Below are 18,099 nucleotides of genomic sequence, written 5' to 3'. Positions count from 1 at the left end.
GGAAGCATATATGTCGTCTTGCAGGCTAGAGAAGGGTGAAATAACATGCACTGACCTGCATCTATTACAGTTACACCATCCCACTCACTTTTTTTTTACGTTTTTGTCTCAATGCAACGATTCAATTGACCACACAACCGCCACGTTATTTATTTTATTTTATTTTTCCACACTTCTTAGTAGGCAAGAGTAAAAAAGGTTGGCATTAAATATGAGCCCTTTCAGGCCTTTATATAAACCTGAGTTCTCCATTGCATTACTACCCCTCTCACTACAACAGCATGGAGTCCTTTAAGAAACCTCTCGTTATAAGTCACTTTGTTTTTGTTTTGATTCTGGTCTTCTTCGATGTGTCTCTGGCAACAACGGAGAAGATGACCGAGAATCAGAAGAGTACTTACATAGTACATGTGTCCAAATCCGAAATACCAGCAAGCTTTGAGCACCATTCGGTCTGGTATAAATCGATTCTGAAATCGATATCTGTCTCAGCAGAAATGCTCTACATCTATGACAACGCAATCCATGGATTCTCAACAAGATTAACACCTGAAGAATCCCGGTTACTGAAGAGTCAAACCGGGATTCTAAAGTTGTTGCCAGATAAAATGTACAAACTACACACCACTCGAACCCCTCAGTTCCTCGGGATCGATAAAATCCCTGGGATGTTTCCCGAGTCAAACACAGGCACTGACGTCGTCATCGGACTCCTCGACACAGGCGTTTGGCCAGAAAGCAAGAGCTTCGACGATACTGGACTGGGACCCATCCCTAGCAGCTGGAAAGGCGAATGTGAAACAGGTACCAATTTCACAACCTCGAACTGTAATAAGAAATTGATTGGAGCCAGGTTCTTTCCAAAGGGTCACGAGGCCTCGAATGGTCCAGTTGATGAAACCAAGCAATTTAGATCGCCACGTGACAGTGACGGTCACGGCACCCACACTGCGAGCACAGCTGCAGGATCTGCAGTGGAAGGCGCGAGCCTATTCGGCTACGCTAATGGTACAGCACGTGGGATGGCCAAGGGCGCTAGAGTCGCTGTCTACAAGGTTTGCTGGGAAGAAGCTTGTGCGGTTTCTGATATACTCGCCGCAATTGACAAGGCCATCTCGGATGGGGTCCACGTCCTTTCAGTTTCGATTGGAGGTGGAGCCATCGATTATGACGAAGATACCCTCGCAATTGGAGCCTTTTCGGCAATGGAGAAAGGTATTCTAATCTCAAGCTCCGCAGGAAACTCGGGTCCCAATGCATCTTCTCTCACCAATTTGGCACCTTGGATTACAACCGTGGGAGCTGGCACACTTGATCGAGATTTCCCAGCGTACGTTAGCCTCGGAAATGGACAAAACTTTTCTGGAGTGTCCCTTTATAATGGCAATCCTTTGCCACATACTCCCGTATCGTTCGTATACGCAGGGAATGCGAGCATAGGAGTAGGAGAAGGTGGTGAGTTATGTGCGGCGGGATCCTTGGCGCCGGAAAAAGTTGCGGGAAAGATCGTGTTGTGTGATCGCGGCGATCTTGGTAGGGCAGAAAAAGGATCGGTGGTGAAATCCGCCGGCGGTTTAGGCATGGTGTTGGCCAACCAGGCCAGTGACGGAGAGGAACTGGTGGCGGACCCCCATCTTTTGCCGGCAACTGCGGTGGGTTCGAAAGAAGGTGAAGCCATCAAGAAGTACTTGTTTTCTAATCCAAAACCGACGGCTACGATTGTGTTCGAGGGAACTAAGGTGGATATTCAGCCGTCACCGGTTGTTGCGGCGTTCAGCTCCCGTGGCCCCAATCCTATTACACCGCAGATATTAAAGCCTGATTTTATTGCGCCAGGTGTCGACATATTAGCAGCATGGACGGAGGCTGCGGGTCCCACTAATATTGATTCGGATGCGAGGCGTGTGGACTTCAACATCATATCAGGCACGTCCATGTCATGCCCTCACGTGAGCGGCTTAGCGGCTTTGATCAAGTCGGCTCACCCTGACTGGAGTCCAGCCGCTATTCGCTCTGCGCTGATGACTACGGCTTATACGGCTTACAAAAATGGTCAGAAACTGCTGGACAGTGCTACCCAAAAACCAGCGACACCGTTGGATTTTGGCGCTGGACATGTGAACCCCGTTGCTGCACTTAATCCAGGACTTGTATATGATTTGACGGTTGATGATTATCTGAACTTCCTTTGCGCGTTGAACTACACTGCTGATCGAATCGAGGCCGTGGCGAGGAGAAAGTACAAGTGCGATCCGAAAAAACAATACAGTGTAAACGACCTTAATTATCCTTCATTTGCGGTGGTGTTTGAATCAGCAGGTGGTAATGGTGGAGCAAAAATTAAACACACTCGCACACTGACCAACGTGGGTCCCCCAGGAAAGTACAAGGTATCGGTTACGTCGGATACTGCGTTCGTCAATGTCTCAGTTGAGCCGGAAGAGTTGAGTTTCAACGAAAAGGAGAAAAAATCATATACGGTTACATTTGCCGCATCAGGTTCAAAACCGAAGAGTCCTTTTAGTTTTGGACGTTTAGAATGGTCCGATGGAAAGAACGTTGTTGGAAGCCCTATCAGCTTCAGCTGGGGAGAATGATTTTGTAAAATCCAATAAAGTTGATCATAGCCTCTTCACTAACTCCAGAAGGAGCATCTTGGTTGGCTATGATTATAGTTATGTAATACATTATATATAAAATGTCCATAATAACTGTTATTACTATTCCGTTTTTTCTTCTTCAAGAAATTATATTTTGAATTGATATCTATTACTAAGTATACATCATAATAATAAATTATTAATTCTTATGTAAAATAAAACTTTATAGTTCACTATAATGAATCCTTGCACAGTTCATATTTTTTGAATAATACAATTACATATACTTAATATATTATGTTATGATAATGTATTTTCTTATGTACTAAATAATGTAACTCACGGTAAAAAAAATAAAACATCGTAGTATATATCAAAATATTCGAATCACAATAATTAGATTTTCTTCTAAATCTCTTGGGGGAAATTCATGATGAATAGAAGATAAATTTTGTGCCTAACGAAAATGAAGAGAAGCCACCAAAAAGACACGTCGCTTCACCAAGATTGAAGACAGAAGAAGGTTACAATGTTTTAAATAAATAATTTCATAAACAGTCATAGGTGCATAATGAGGAGAAAAGTGAACAAGAAAGAATGAAGAAAAAAAAAACTGAAAGAGCCCGTTGTTATTTCATATAAAGCTCAAAAAGAGTGAAATTCTAACTTAAACTCCATTTAATTTGTGCTAAAAGTGGCGATGTCAGCCAACGAAAGAGACTGGAGATAAAGACATTATAAATTTATAAAATCAAAGTTTGAAGCTATACCACCTCATTAAGAGCACAATTTTTATGCGACGGGAATTAGTACTCCTTTATTTTTATTTTTTTAGTACTCCTTTATTAGAATGAAAAAAAAGATGATATAAAAGAAAACAATTATAAAATAGGGATAGTATAATTATATTATTTTTTCAAATATACCAGGTACTTAGTATTGAAAATATTTTCCCTCATTAATAGTACCTACCATATATTTCGATGACCAAAATAAAGCCTAGCAACAATCAACTCGATCTGTAATGTGATTCGATTTTTTCATGTTTCTATATTTTCTTTATTGATTTTAATTAATCCACCTGTTTAATATAACTGAAAAAGGAATATATTTTTTGTTGGATAGTAAAAAGTTTAAGTGGGATAAAACACTAATATTCTACTAGGGTCAGAAAGACCCCACAACCTATTTGAGAATTTTCGAGAAGAATTATATATCACATGCTAACAAAGTCTTCTCATCGGTTAGTGGGATTTGAACACATACTTATGAGATATGGACCAAATCCTTAACCAACTGTGTCCATCTTTGTTGACACAAATACAAAAATTTTACGTGACTTTGATCATGTAAAATTCCAATGTGAGAGAATTCATTCTCACTTACAGCTATAGCATATGTTTGTCACTAAGATTATGAAACAATGTGTACCGCAGGGGTACATAAGATGTGTCCCATGGAGAGTGAAGTATGTTAATATAGAGGTGCTCATAGTGACAATGGTAGAAACCAAAACACTGTAAAGACTTCCCATGGTGTGCATAAAGGGGTGTGTGTGTGGCCAAGATGGCTCTACCAATGGGCAGAGTAACAACAAATATAGAAGGTGGAGAAGAAGATCATCCCTCCATGTGTGAGGGGGGTATTTAGAGAGGAGAGTCCTTTTTAGCATGGGGGAGTGAACTGGTCAGTCTCATGAGTTGTCTCATCAAGCCATGTATTGTCCTGAGACAAGACATGTTGTCCAATGTCAGTGTATAGCAGTGCAGCGAAAATGAGATGTCCAAGTGGTGAGCTTCTATAGCTTGCCATGGGTGCCCTCTAGAAGGTTCTAGAGGTGGACTAGTGGGCCTAAGGTGAGTATCCGGAACAGAAGCTCCCCAACTTGGTAGCTTGCGGAGTCAGGGTGCCAAGATGTATGGCAGTTTAGGCCGGTTACTTGTAGTGTATAGTGTTCCAAGCAGGATACATCGATCAGTATTACGTCAACCTTCATGAGTTGTTTGTTTGTTGTCATCAAGTATGGATTGTCTGGTCGGCGATGCTCGAGTGTTTCAAGAGACTCTTCTATCATGGTTTGCAATTGTGTTGTGTTGAACTTGTGTTGACAACCGGAATAAAAATGTCTTGATCATCTGATAAAATAAAGTCGACAGAATTGCAGATCCAAGCTTCGTGAGAAAATAAAGTTGTAGATGAAAGCTTCTGAAGAAGATAATATGTTCCAAAAGAGAAAGGTGACTGAGATTCTGATGATAAATATATATGTTCCCTTTTTCAGCAATAAAACTCGTTGGCGATATAAGTGTATGATAAATAATGCCCAGTGACTTGGAGAGGATACTGTGTTTCAAGAGAGAGAGGTGACTGAGATCCTGATGATAAATATATATATTCCTCTCTTCAGCAATAAAACTCGTTGCTGATAAATAATGGAAGGGAATTTTTTATATGTGGGTTACCTTTAAATATAGAGTCTTGATCAAGGTAACACAATTCGGAGAGGTGAAATACGTGGCTTATCCTTTATCTTTTAGGGGGCGTTTGGTAAGAATTTTTTTTACCTGAGAATCCCATTACTGGGAATATAGTGGGAAATTTTTTTCCTGAGAATGTTATCAAAAAGTTGTTTGGTACGCCAAAATATTACAGAAAATATAGGCTAAGTTTTCCGAGTCTATATTTTGTTGATGATAAAATATTGCTAGGAATATGGGAAGGATTTACGAAACTACCCTCGTAATATGTAACTTTTGAAACACAAACAAAAAACACCAGTGCCCAGAACAACCTAAAATACCATGCTCGCGGAGGAGGTTCAGCAAAAAGGATAAAAAATAGGGTATATCTTGGACCGATTGGACAATTAACATTCGAAGGTAATGGAAAAAGAGAATACTGGCTTTCATTTTTGAGAACCTACGAATAAAAGTTGGACCTTTGAAACCTCTACAGATCAGCCTAGGAAACAAGGAATACATGGAACCAAGTAGCAAGGATCCTTTTTTCGTATGGTTTTATGTAGATGAGGAAATCGTTGTTGCTTGAGGTTGGAGTGGAGGAACTGCATTTTGGTGTCTGTGTCAGCTTGTCAATGCTTGATGATGAGGGAATTTGGTCTAAGAAATGTTGACTACTTTCCCATCGGATGGGATGGGAAAAAAAAATACCACATCTTGGATGGTATTTGCAAATGAGATTCTGTAGTATAAAGCGAAATGTTGAAAAAAAAATTTGGAAATATTTTTACTTTTCTTATCAAACTTCCAGCCCATTTTTTCAGAATTTGAAAATAAAATCTGTGTATCAAACAACACCTTAGTGATAGAATAAGATGTTTATCTTTATCTTCTTTAACTAACTACTTACTGTTAGATTGGGCCCATAAAATAAGTCCAGGATAAGATAACAAAGAATAAAATGCTAGATGGGATAACTAAATATTAAGATAAAAAGTAAACATCCTTATCTATATGATGCTATTAACATCAAGCCTGATGTGTCATTGGGCCTTAACCAATTCTTAGTCTTTTAAATACTCCGGTAACTCGGTTGGCCTTTTGGGTCGCATATGACCATGGGCCACAAAATTCTATTTTATGTTCCTCCAATTCCATACATTTTCATTAATCCGAACATTAATCAAAAGAAAGGAAAAAAAAATCAATAGTAATTATCCAAAAAATTATAGGTGTAATATTTTTTTTTTGATATAAGTAAAAATTGAACACATAACCTAATACAACATATCCAAACCCCTCACCACTAAATCAATCCTAGTGGCTTGGTGTAATAAATTTTTTGTAACAAATTAAAAAAAATAAAAGTTTTCTAAAAATGTTGGTAGGATATTTTACTTCAAAATAATCCAATTTAATAAAATAAATTTTTTTTGGTAAAAAAATCTATCGTAATTTATTTATTTATTTTTGAGTATATTACGGCCACCATACTCCAATTTCATAATGAATTTCAGTCACGTACTTTTGTAAGAAAATTCAAATGTAAATATTTTCCTTTGTTAAATAGTTATACAAACAGATTAATCTTAACCATTGCTTATGTATATAAAAAAAAAATCTTAACCATTCTTCATTCATTAACCAGAACATGTTTCTTGTTGACGTACTCTCCGATTTGAGCAATTTTTGTGTGTGGGTAAAACGAATTTTCTTTTTGAAGCTATGAATGTAAATAAATTTTTCTTTTTTGTCAAGAAAGGTATTGTGTCCCTTTCTAGAGACGATGCCGGCATAAGATTGGAATCAAACTTTGTTATTCAATTTCGAATACCACAATTGTCCCCACCGCACCCTTGTTGATAGGGGTGTTCATCAACCGATCCAAACCAATTCAAACCGCGGTGACCGAACCGAAAAACCGATAACCAAATAAACCGAAAATCGAAAAACTGAAAACCGATAAAAAACCGCAAATTTTAATTGGATTGGATCGGTTTTTGGATGGGTTGATGAAAACCGATCCAATCCAAACTGATCTAATATATTGATTTTCCTCTACCTACTTGGGTCTTTCCCTAATCATAGCCTAAAAATTTCTAAACTCAAGACCCATTAACCTATCAACTAAACCCAAGAAAAAATCTAGTCACATCTCATCAACAAAATTTTATCTTTATAGAGCTTCATATCTCATTGCAAATAAAAAATTATATTATAGTTTATTAATGTTTTGTATTTCAAAAAAATACATTTACGAAGCCAATATATATAAAAGATATTATTTGCACAATAATCATGAAATAAATTTTAGGATTTTCAAAAAATCGAAAACCGATCCAATCCATACCGAAAAAAATTGGATTGGATCGGATCGGATTTGAAAAAAATCAAAACCGAATGGATTTATATGATCAAACCGAAAGGATTGGATCAGATGATTTTTACTTCTAAAACCGATCCAATCCAGACAGCAAACACTCCTACTTGTTGAGGCATGCGTAATAGCATTAAGTCCACTCTGATTCATCTAGAAACTAGAATAATGGCATGAAAAGCGACTATAGAGACGCAATGGTTCTGGTAACGGCGAGACCCAAAATGTCAAAGTCCCTTTCTTCACCCTGAAATCAAGGAAAGACATTATTTTACGTTTCCTCCAATGCACCGCGTTTAACTAACTCTTTTTTTTTATTCTTTTTGTTTATACTCTAAAGCCTCCCTCTTTGATTCTAGTCCGTGAGACACCACCCTTCCCTGTTCAAATATATTCGTCTAACAGTCTCACTATAAACCCTAATCTTATAATTTATCCCTTCCCACATTTTACCCTGCCATCTAATAGTTTTTGAACCGAATCTGTACCCTTCCGTGAGATGGAGTCAAACAGTGCCCAGGAAAAATTAGAACAGCTGGAAGAAGCATTGTCACTTTGCGTTCTTCCTGTCAATCTGATCAAGGACGAGGACCAATCAACAAAACTGGATCCTAAGATCATTGAAACCCAAGAAGTGCTGCAGATGATGTTTTCTTTCAAGGTCAAATTCTCCCCTTGCAACTCTCATTAAAAACCACCGGTTTCCAGCATGACAGCCAGCAATTTAACGGGTTTGAATCAAGGTTCATGTCCTTCGACAATGGTTCTCAGAGTGAGTTTGGGAGCAATAGCAGTAGAAGCAGTAGCCTTAGAATTAGAAGTAAGAACTCATCTAGGAGTAGCAGCTGCTCCACTACCACTACAACCTCAAGAATTTTCAAACCCAGAGCTCAAAATCAATTTCAAACGCATCCAAGTCCCAAACCTCAGTTAAGAGTAACCGTTCCAAGTCAAGCTTGTTTTGGTAATCAGGGTAGAAAATCATCAATACGGGAATTTTTCCGTCTGGGTGTGGTGCCTGCACCTGAGATCGGATTGCAAGACCTTAAGGTTCGTAGTACAAATAATGCTAATAAAAATAATGTTAGTCTAAATAGCAGTAGCACCAGCAGTAGTAACATCAAAGCTAATAGCACCACCGAAAGTGTCAAAATGAGTGACAACATTAATCACAATGTTAAGAGAAATCATATAGTGAAACAGTTTATGGGCAAAGGCGGCAGTTCATGGAGTGGTTGTAAGTGTACTATTGAAACAGTGCAATCAAACATCATCATAATTAGGAATGCTCCAAAAGCACCAACAATACAAAAAGCACAACGCACGCCATGAAAGAAAAAGTGCTAGAGTTGAAGAGGCAGAATTACAGGGGAAAAGGTACATCTCATGTCGTCGAATGTTTAAATGGATAAAAGAGTTTTCAAAATGCAAGCTATCCCCACGAGGACTAACTCTTGAATGGTGTAATTGGCTGCATGCTTATAATTTGTTCTAGATTAGATTGCTTTTATAGCTAGGGGGTGGAAATATGATATGTGAGGTTAGGTTTTGACTTAGGTATGTGTAAAAAATACTTAGACATGATCTTACTTGTAAGTTTTATGTAAGTCTAAATTATAAGTCTGACTTATATTTAAAAAATAAAAGTTTTAATTTAGGCATAGTCTGTTTAAACATATTAAATATTTAATTTTAAAAAAATAACTAAAATAATATGATTTTATTATTAAAAATTATTAAAATAATACTTTTATTTATTTTATTTAAAATAAATAATTTGATATAGGCTGACCTATAAATTTATAAACTCGACATATATAAAAAAATTTATGACCTATTTTCTAAATTTTTTTTTAAAAAACTTAGGCTTTTTTTATTTGATTATTTATAATAGACTAAGATTAGCCTAATATAAATAAGATCGGAGAGCCCTATAGATCTAGTCTATTTATATCTCTATTAATATCTTTGTTTCCTTTACTTGGATTAAATTATAATATCTTAGTGGACGCTCTGTAATAAAAATTTATTGCTCTCGCGAGTCGCGAGAATAATAATTTTTCTTTTTTCAGCTTCTATTTTTGATTGGGGCTGATTGGATGCATATTGTAAAATGATAAGGGCTAAGGCCCAGCTTAAGTGGTAACATATGGTGCTTACGCTTGTCATGATTAAAATGCGAACTTCAATGTTTTATGATTGGATTGATTGGCTGGAGTGTGAAAAAAGCAATGATATTTGCATATGTAAATATTTGTTAACAATTTACAAAAAAAAAAAAAAAAATATTTGTTAACAAAAGAGAGTTATATTTATAAATTTTTTATTTACAAACTCTTACAATTTCGAGAGAACACTAGGTTACACTATATTCTCCCGTGGTATATAATGTAATTTGAAAAAATTTGTAAAAAAAAATTATTTTATAATAAAATAAAATAAAATTATTTCAATAAGCTTTTTATTTTATTTTTTACAAAATGATAAAAGGGTTTTATAATTCTCATTTAACATGGGAATTATAATTTTCCTACACAACATTCGATTTCCGTGCTGACATCGGTCTTATATATAATTTTTTCTAACACATGGATCCCACATGCTTTTTATCTCTACAACATGATATTTCAATTCTCCTTCAACATGAGAATTATAAAACCCAAGATAAAATGTAGAAAATACTGAAAAGAATTTGATGTATAAATATTTATTTTCAAATGAAAATAAAATATATGCAAATTGACACATAATTTTATACTAAGACGCTAGTAATAATTAGGATTGGCAATAATGACTACCATAACATTCATAATCACAATTTTTATGATGTACAATCAGTTGTATTTTATTTATTTGATCATGTTTTATTTCCTTCAGCCTTCTGTCACTGTGTAGCAGGTGATCTAAGCCAGAATCGTTGAAATGAGAGCCCAGCTCAACTATGATTCAGTGAAGCCCGTACTTAGTTTGGCCCTACTATGAAGGGTTAAATATAATGTTTTTGGTACATTTGAGGGAGACAAAAAAGAAAGAAAAAAGAAAGAAAGAGCTAAGGTAAAGAACGAAGATTTCGAGGCAAAGATACTTTTATTAAGTTCATCAAATCGAATAATTGGCACCGAGCCTTTAGGTTGCGTTTGGATTGACTTTTGTATAAAATCCTTTTTATCACTTCCTTATTTTAAAAGTACTTTCTATAAAAGTTACAGTTATTTAAAATTTTAAAAAAATATTTGATTTTTGAAAAAAATATTTGGCTTTTAACTTCTGCTTTTTTTAACAGTTAATATTTTTAGCTTCCGAAAAAAAGTAAATTTTTAGCTTTTTTTATGACTTCTGCTTTTTCTTTAAAAGCAGACATTCGAACAAACTTTTTTCGAGAAGGATTTTTTTTTCTTAAAAAAAAAAGCTCATCCAAACGGGCCCTTAGTGCCTGCTTTCGGTGCTGTAGAACATAAAAAAAGATGTTTTAATTTATAAAATTATTTTCGCATTTTATAGAAAACCTTTCATACAGTAGGAATTTTTTTTGATGTTATAAACATATTTTATGTGAGACCTGCATCTATTAAAAAAAAATTACTCAAAAAATTAAAGGATCACTGGTAAGAAAAAATAATTCTTATATAACATGAGAAAATATTTTTCTCTATAAACTTTTAGAAAATCTATAAATCTGATATATAATAAGAGAATAATATTTATCATATTATAAGAGATAAATTTTATCTCTTGTATATATATAAAAGTGTGTGAGACTCATATATTTTTTTTTCTCTCACTTCTCTTCAAATGAACCCATATATTTTTAGGAGTATAGAGAAGATAAAATTATTTTGAATAACATGAGAAATATATAAATAAAAAAAGTATTTATCTTTTTAAAAAATAAAATATTATATCATCTTAAGTAAAATGATAGTATTTTATTTAATATTTATATTAAAAAATTCATTAATGATCTCTTATTCTCACAATAATCTTTCATTGCGTGATAAGTCTCTTTCACCATAAAAATAATTATTTTATTTAAAAGTACAAATACTTTTTAGGATGATAATTATGATTAACTCAACACAACAAGATACATTACAAATATGAATACATTTAATGCAAATTTGATATGATATGAATGATCTCCTAATTTCAAAGCGTGTAGCTTATTATATAAGTTGACATAACATCATCAATATTAAATTATTTCACTTATTATGTGAATTAATACAACATGATAACAGTAAATAACCTCTATATATATATATATATATATATATATATATATATATATATATATATATGTTACCAATGCCATATTAACATGATAGAATATGATACAAATAATCTGTAAAAAGAGTAACAGAGGTTAATTTTATGTTTACGGATTGACATATGACACAATATAAATTCTTTCATGTTAATTTTTATCAACAAAAATACGACACATTAAAAAATGAGTTAACTCAAATACAAATTTTTCTTATTATGTTGATAATTGTCACCGCTGAAAAATAGTAAAATTTTGCCAAACGCTCATAATTCATAAGAAAACTAAAAGCATATCCTTGAGAACTTGGGTATTAAATATCACTATTTATTGTTTATCCGAAAATTTGTCGTTTCGTAAGAGCTTAGTCCGTCCCCGTAACAAAATAAAATAAAAGTTATTATAAAATACAAATATTCACAATTAAACGCTTTTGAAACAATTTATAAAAAAAATGAAGGACAAACTAGTTTTAAATGCATTTTATAAATTTTCATCAGATTCTATAACAAAATAAAAGAAAGGGAGAGTACGTAAAAAAATAAACTTTAAATTACACTTTTTATTATACAGTTTCACATCAAATTATTTATGAAAAAAATATTTACCATTTTAAATGACACAAAGTTATATTATTTTTAACAAAATTTTGGTGTGTTTTGTCATTTTCTCTTTTATATAAAATTAGGAAAGAAAAAACGGAAGAGAGAAAATGTAAAAATACACCCAAATAATGTAATTTTATTAAAAATGATATAATTTTATGATATTTAAAATGATAAATAGTTTTTTCATTATTTAAATGAATTTTTTTTAGAAAAACTATTTTTTAAATTTTTTTACGTATTTGTCAAATACATTACATTTATTTTGTAACAAACACCTCTAAAACTATTATTGTGAAAGTAATTAAAAAGTCTTCCCAATATATAGTATATTTAAAAATTAGCCTAACTATGCTTAGGCATATGTTTTTTTCGCTAAACCCCGGAAAAAGATGTGAAACTTTCGGCGCACTTCCTCCGTTCCGAATTCAACAATTATGGTATTTCCTTTTATTTTCACAGGCTAACCAATCATTTGGCCATGGCGATTCAAGGATTTTCAACCAACTATTTTTTGTTCTAAGAAATGCATATAAATAAGACAAGCAATGGCCCAAAAAGCAAAACTAGCAATAAAAAAATAAAATCAAATAATGTAATCAATGACCACACTTTTGTTGTTGTTGAAGATTAATGATCACACTTAAATGACTTCAAAATTGTTAAAAAGAAAAACACAGCTAGCTTCAAATATCTATTTTTTTATTATTAAATAATCTTATCAGCTTATTATTTCTAACCAAATTATCGTCACATCATCTCCATTTCAGACCGTTTCCTTTGAAAAAGTCTTCCATGTATAAAAATTGTAATCGGATTTTTTATTGCAAGCATGTTGGTATAAGAAATATATTAATAATTAATAGAAAAATAAATAATTTAATTATACGTAAGTTGCGATAAGAATAACACTAAACAAATATAAAAATATAAAAATGCACTGCCGATATTAACTCAAATACTGTTATCTTTTATCTGCGTTTTGACTTTTCGTCGTATGACTTATCACGCCAACATTACAATGTGGTAATGGTTCGCGCTTATCACTTATCACCTACTACTGTCAGTTAATTACTTAATTTTCATACTGGCCCACTCACCAAGTCTCGATCTCGCTCCCGTAACCTCGGTTTCTTACTCGCGAAGATTTTCCTGGAAAGAAATTCTCTCTCTAAATTACTCTACAGTGTCGTTTACTTAATTTTCTACGTTTTAACGCGTAATTCACACGTTCCTCTCTTTTATGTTCTCCGTCAAATCAAGAAATCACGATTCCTTCACCAGCCAAAAGCTCACTTCCTCTCTTTTTTCAAGTACCGTGGACCACACCTAAAAACGACACAGAGACACAGAGAATTAAGGATGTTGGAGCTGTGGCGCAAGCCACTCCAGATGTGCTTTGGTTGTGGACAAGGAGGGAACGATGATAGGCTCCTCTGGGACATGGACTTGAAGCCCCATGCTTCAGGGGACTATTCAATTGCAGTGGTACAAGCTAATTCAACCTTGGAAGACCAAGGACAAGTGTTTACCTCTCCCTCAGCAACTTTTGTTGGCGTATACGATGGTCATGGTGGACCTGAAGCTTCTTATTTCATCACCAACCATCTCTTCTCCTTCCTTCATGGTAAGAGAACATTATATATATTTTTTTCTATCCATGTATATGCTGCTTAATTCGTTTCATCGGATGAAGACTAAGACTAAGACTAAATCAACATTTGATTATTGACTTTTGACATATGATGTAAGTGATTCTTCTCTGTAACAGAGTTCGCTTCAGAGGAAGGTGGTTTGTCGGAGCAAGTGATAAAGAAGGCCTTTGATGCAACTGAAATGGAATTTTTGCATTTAGTGAAGCAATCGTGGACTGCACGGCCACAGATTGCTTCAGTGGGTTCGTGTTGTATTCTGGGAGCAATTTCAAACAGCGTTCTTTATATTGCTAATCTCGGTGATTCGAGGGCAGTTCTGGGTCGGAAAGCACTGGGAGGAGAGGTAAATTGTGCTCCTGTTGTGGCAGAGCGTTTGTCTACTGATTATAATGTTGGAGTGGAGGAGGTCAGAAAGGAGGTTGAGGCTCTTCACCCTGATGATGCAGACATTGTCGTTTACACTCGTGGATTTTGGCGAATCAAGGGCATTATTCAGGTACGTCTACATTGAGCTTTATCTATTGTCTTATTCCTGGAATTTTATTCTCCTTCCTCGGGTGTTTTGTTCAATTGCTTACGATTTGTATATGTATTTATTTACTTTCAATAATTGTCAGTATCTGTGTCCTGCTTCGGTTTGAGATTAATGAGTGACGTGAATTGATAAAATCAGCGAACTTCGGCTTCATTGGCACTATTTAAGTGATTTTGGTTTAAAAAATTACATATTGTTATAAAATAAAGGAGGAGAAATAAAGTAAGTAAAGTGAAGATGATAAAACATACGAAGATTAAAGGAATATCTCTCTAAAAATTATGAAAATATCACTGACTTATGAATTCATTCATCATCCCATCTTTTAAGTTATGTCCTTATTGTCATGCTATTCGGCACGAGCATCAGGGAATTGAGTTTTACTATGTATATCCTATCTTAGTTTAACCTTTTGGTCTTCATATAGTGTGATTAGTAGATTTTGATTGATAAGGAATACATTGTTGCTATCCAAAAAAAAAGAAAAAGGAATACGTTGTTCTAGCTTTCCTCCAAATTAATGATTCCACCTAAGCAAGCAGATCTTCTAAAAAGTGAATATTTATGCTCAATATTTTGTTCCGCTTCCATGTAATGAGACATGCTTTATCACCTGTTATTTGTGGCATGACGTTTGGCGGGGTTCAATTATGTGATTTTATGCTGGATTATTGTTTATGATTTATCTTGAAAGTAAAGTTGTCTGCATTTTATGACAATTATGAGTGGAGCGCGTTATCGTTTTCTTCATGGACCTTCATGGTCTGATTCCGTAACGAGTGATCACCTTATATTTTTGAAGAATTACCCTAAGAAAAAAATATATTTTTAAAGCCTTTCTTCCCCCAAAGTGCATGTGAGGAAATGTAGCAAGGATCATTATCTGTGATTCTTTGGTGGTCAAACTTGTGATGTAAATTTGATATATGCTTTCTTAAGATAGATGGTCATCAACTTTCACATGTTTTCCTGCTTAAACTCTGCTTCAGGAATCTAAAATTTTGAAATCGTTAAGGTTCCCCAATATTTAATCACGGTTGCTTGTGAAGTCCTTGGAAGCATAGTACGGTGATGTCAGGGGTGCAGATAGAAACGACAATATCATTTTTTGTATTCTTGTGAATCGGTATTTAACTATTTTAAGTCGACTAAATCAAAGTAACCTCTGTTAGCACAGTGCACAGCTACCTCATAAAAAAAAAGTCTGTATAGCTGTATAACTTAATAAGTGATATTCTTCTCCCCGGTCATTCTGGAACTTCTGTTTAGACTCTAAACTTGAAATAGTTGCATATCATCAATATTAATTGCTACTTCATCTCCTTGTGAATTTTGTAAATTTTTCAAAATAAGAAATTAACTGCGTTTCACCATATAGGTGTCAAGATCAATTGGAGATGTTTATCTAAAGAAACCCGAGTTTGACGATAATCCTCTGTTCCAACAATTAGTTTGTCCAGTACCTTTAAAGAGATCTGTAATGACAGCAGAACCATCCATATTGACGCGGAAATTGAAGGCAGAAGATTTGTTTTTGATATTTGCATCAGACGGACTTTGGGAACATTTAACTGATGAAGAGGCTGTTCAAATCATATTAAGAAGTCCAAGAACAGTAAGCATCCACCAAACAACCCCCCCTATTTATTATTATTATTTTTATTTTTTATGTTTTTTGGGTTTCCTCCTGTCTGTTCTGAATGGCTATAGTATGTGAATTTTGAGCCAAGTGGTGAGGGGCGTCGGTAATTGTGCTAGGTGGTATGTATAAAAAAAAAAAAAAAATAGTATGTGAATTTTGACTCCAGTTTTAGTACCCTTGTATTTGTTATTTAAGCCTCCCATTAGTTGAACATGTATCCTGCCTAGCTATACCTGACTTCCATGTAGCTGATAAATTTGACGTGTCACTAGCTGCTGGCTGAGAAATAGAGACTTTTTTCCTTCAAATTTCTCGACTTGTACTGTATGAAAATCTGTTTAAAAGATTTGAAATTCCATTGTAGGGGATAGCAAAACGATTGGTGAGAGCTGCAGTGGAAGAGGCTGCAAAGAAAAGAGAAATGAGATATGAGGACTTAAAGAGAATTGAGAAAGGTCAAAGGCGCCATTTCCATGATGATATTACAGTGATCGTTCTGTACCTCGATCATTCACGAGGTTCTCTAGATGGTAGCTCAAGACATCGAGGAGTCTATGATTGTATCAGTACTCCTGTTGATATCTTCTCTCTGAATGCACATGAAGCTGACCTGTTAACTGAATAAGCTACTAGCACTTGCGTCGCGACTGCCTTTTACCTAGAAATTGATCGCACATAAAATGATAGGTACGGGTTAGAAATTTCAATAATTAACGGTAGACGTTGTAAATGTGATGTAAACTGGCAATTGCAGATTGACGTTTGCTTACAATGTGGTGATGCAGAAGAGTTGGGCATCTTTCATTTGTTGACGTTTGCTACGGACTTTTTTTTTTGGTAAACTGTTACGGACTTACAATGGACTTACAACGGCGGTTGTGGTTGGATTTTGTTTTATAAATAAAGAAATAAATTTCAGCAAACTATTTAGTATTTACCGTATAAATGGAAAGAAAATAGACTTATGTAAATTGTAGCTAGGTATATTAACTCATGACATCGGTTATTATTTATCATCTTGATATATAATAAATATGCGGTACGTGAACACAAAAAAGAAGAGAAAATTCAAACATAAAAGAAAAGGTAATCATTGCTCATGAATAGGAATGCGAGTGGGGTGGGCCCGCTTATAGAGATTTACGACCTTATCAATATCATACCAGACTCGACTTATTATATATAGTCAAATAGAATAGACTCGAACTTTTAAAAAAGTTTATTTAGAAAGTAGGTTATAAGTTTTTTTTTTATATATACCGGGCCTTTAAACCTACAGGCGGCCTTTATCATTTTATTTATTTTAAATTAAATTAAATAATATTATTTATAGTAGTACCAAATGGTGATAGTCTACTTGGTATACGTGAGTTGAGTAGATAGTGGAAAGGCCTAGGTCCGATTCCCCACCAATACTACCTTTGAGTATAGATAAGATATGTACCAATCTCTACATTAGTATCAGAATCAATATTTAGCGCTGGAGGAAGAGTTATGAATGCTTATCGTTCTAGCTTGGCTAAAGATACCTTTCAAGCTTTAATATATGGGAAAAAGTATCTAATATTACTTTAGATAATTTCATCTAATGTCACCAAAACGATGCTGTTTTGGGGTTGAAAAATTAAAAAATTAGAATGATAAAGACTATTATAACCCTGAAATAAATAAAAATTACAAATACACCATGATTTCTGCCCTAAAACGATATCGTTTCGATGAAATTAGACAAAGTTATTTAAAGTAACATTATAAAAAATGAAACCCTTAATATGTTGTAGAGATTGGCTACGTAATAAGTATGATTTAAGACAAAACAAAAGGTATAATTTTTTATTTTATTTTTAATATTGTTTTTTGTTTTGCCAACTTATGTAACTTTTGAATTATATTTGCACGGGAAAAAAGATAATGAGAAGTTTTTGGCTACAACAAGAATCATGATGCATTTGTTGGATTCAT

At 34.1% G+C, this 18,099-nt stretch overlaps 2 protein-coding genes across 2 annotated transcripts; both read left to right on the top strand.

The window, feature by feature from the left end:
* Positions 1–281: 281 nt before the first annotated feature.
* LOC133287951 (subtilisin-like protease SBT1.7) lies at positions 282–2,597 on the top strand. The gene has a single exon (XM_061485652.1). The coding sequence runs from the start codon at positions 282–284 to the stop codon at positions 2,595–2,597; it is 2,316 nt and encodes a 771-aa protein (XP_061341636.1).
* A 10,995-nt stretch (positions 2,598–13,592) lies between these two features.
* LOC133287965 (probable protein phosphatase 2C 63) lies at positions 13,593–17,005 on the top strand. Its single transcript, XM_061485667.1, has 4 exons — positions 13,593–13,932; positions 14,077–14,456; positions 15,874–16,110; positions 16,502–17,005. Exons 1-4 carry the CDS (start codon positions 13,668–13,670, stop codon positions 16,760–16,762), a joined length of 1,143 nt encoding a protein of 380 aa, XP_061341651.1. The 5' UTR covers positions 13,593–13,667; the 3' UTR covers positions 16,763–17,005.
* The last annotated feature ends 1,094 nt before the right edge of the window (positions 17,006–18,099 follow it).

Source organism: Gastrolobium bilobum, unplaced genomic scaffold (genome assembly GCF_033153095.1).
Source record: "Gastrolobium bilobum isolate Gb01-03AN ecotype WA unplaced genomic scaffold, APGP_CSIRO_Gbil_v1 utg2810, whole genome shotgun sequence".
Lineage (NCBI taxonomy): Eukaryota > Viridiplantae > Streptophyta > Magnoliopsida > Fabales > Fabaceae > Gastrolobium > Gastrolobium bilobum.
Note: the sequence above shows the minus strand (reverse complement) of the source record. Positions and strands in the feature narration are given on the sequence as shown.

Bases quoted from the DNA above. Each gene is read 5' to 3' on its own strand.
- LOC133287951 (XM_061485652.1), top strand. From the start codon at position 282: ATGGAGTCCTTTAAGAAACCTCTCGTTATAAGTCACTTTGTTTTTGTT.
- LOC133287965 (XM_061485667.1), top strand. From the start codon at position 13,668: ATGTTGGAGCTGTGGCGCAAGCCACTCCAGATGTGCTTTGGTTGTGGA. The intron at 13,933-14,076 runs GTAAGAGAACAT...TCTCTGTAACAG, and splicing joins TCTCTTCTCCTTCCTTCATG to AGTTCGCTTCAGAGGAAGGT. The intron at 14,457-15,873 runs GTACGTCTACAT...TTCACCATATAG, and splicing joins GAATCAAGGGCATTATTCAG to GTGTCAAGATCAATTGGAGA.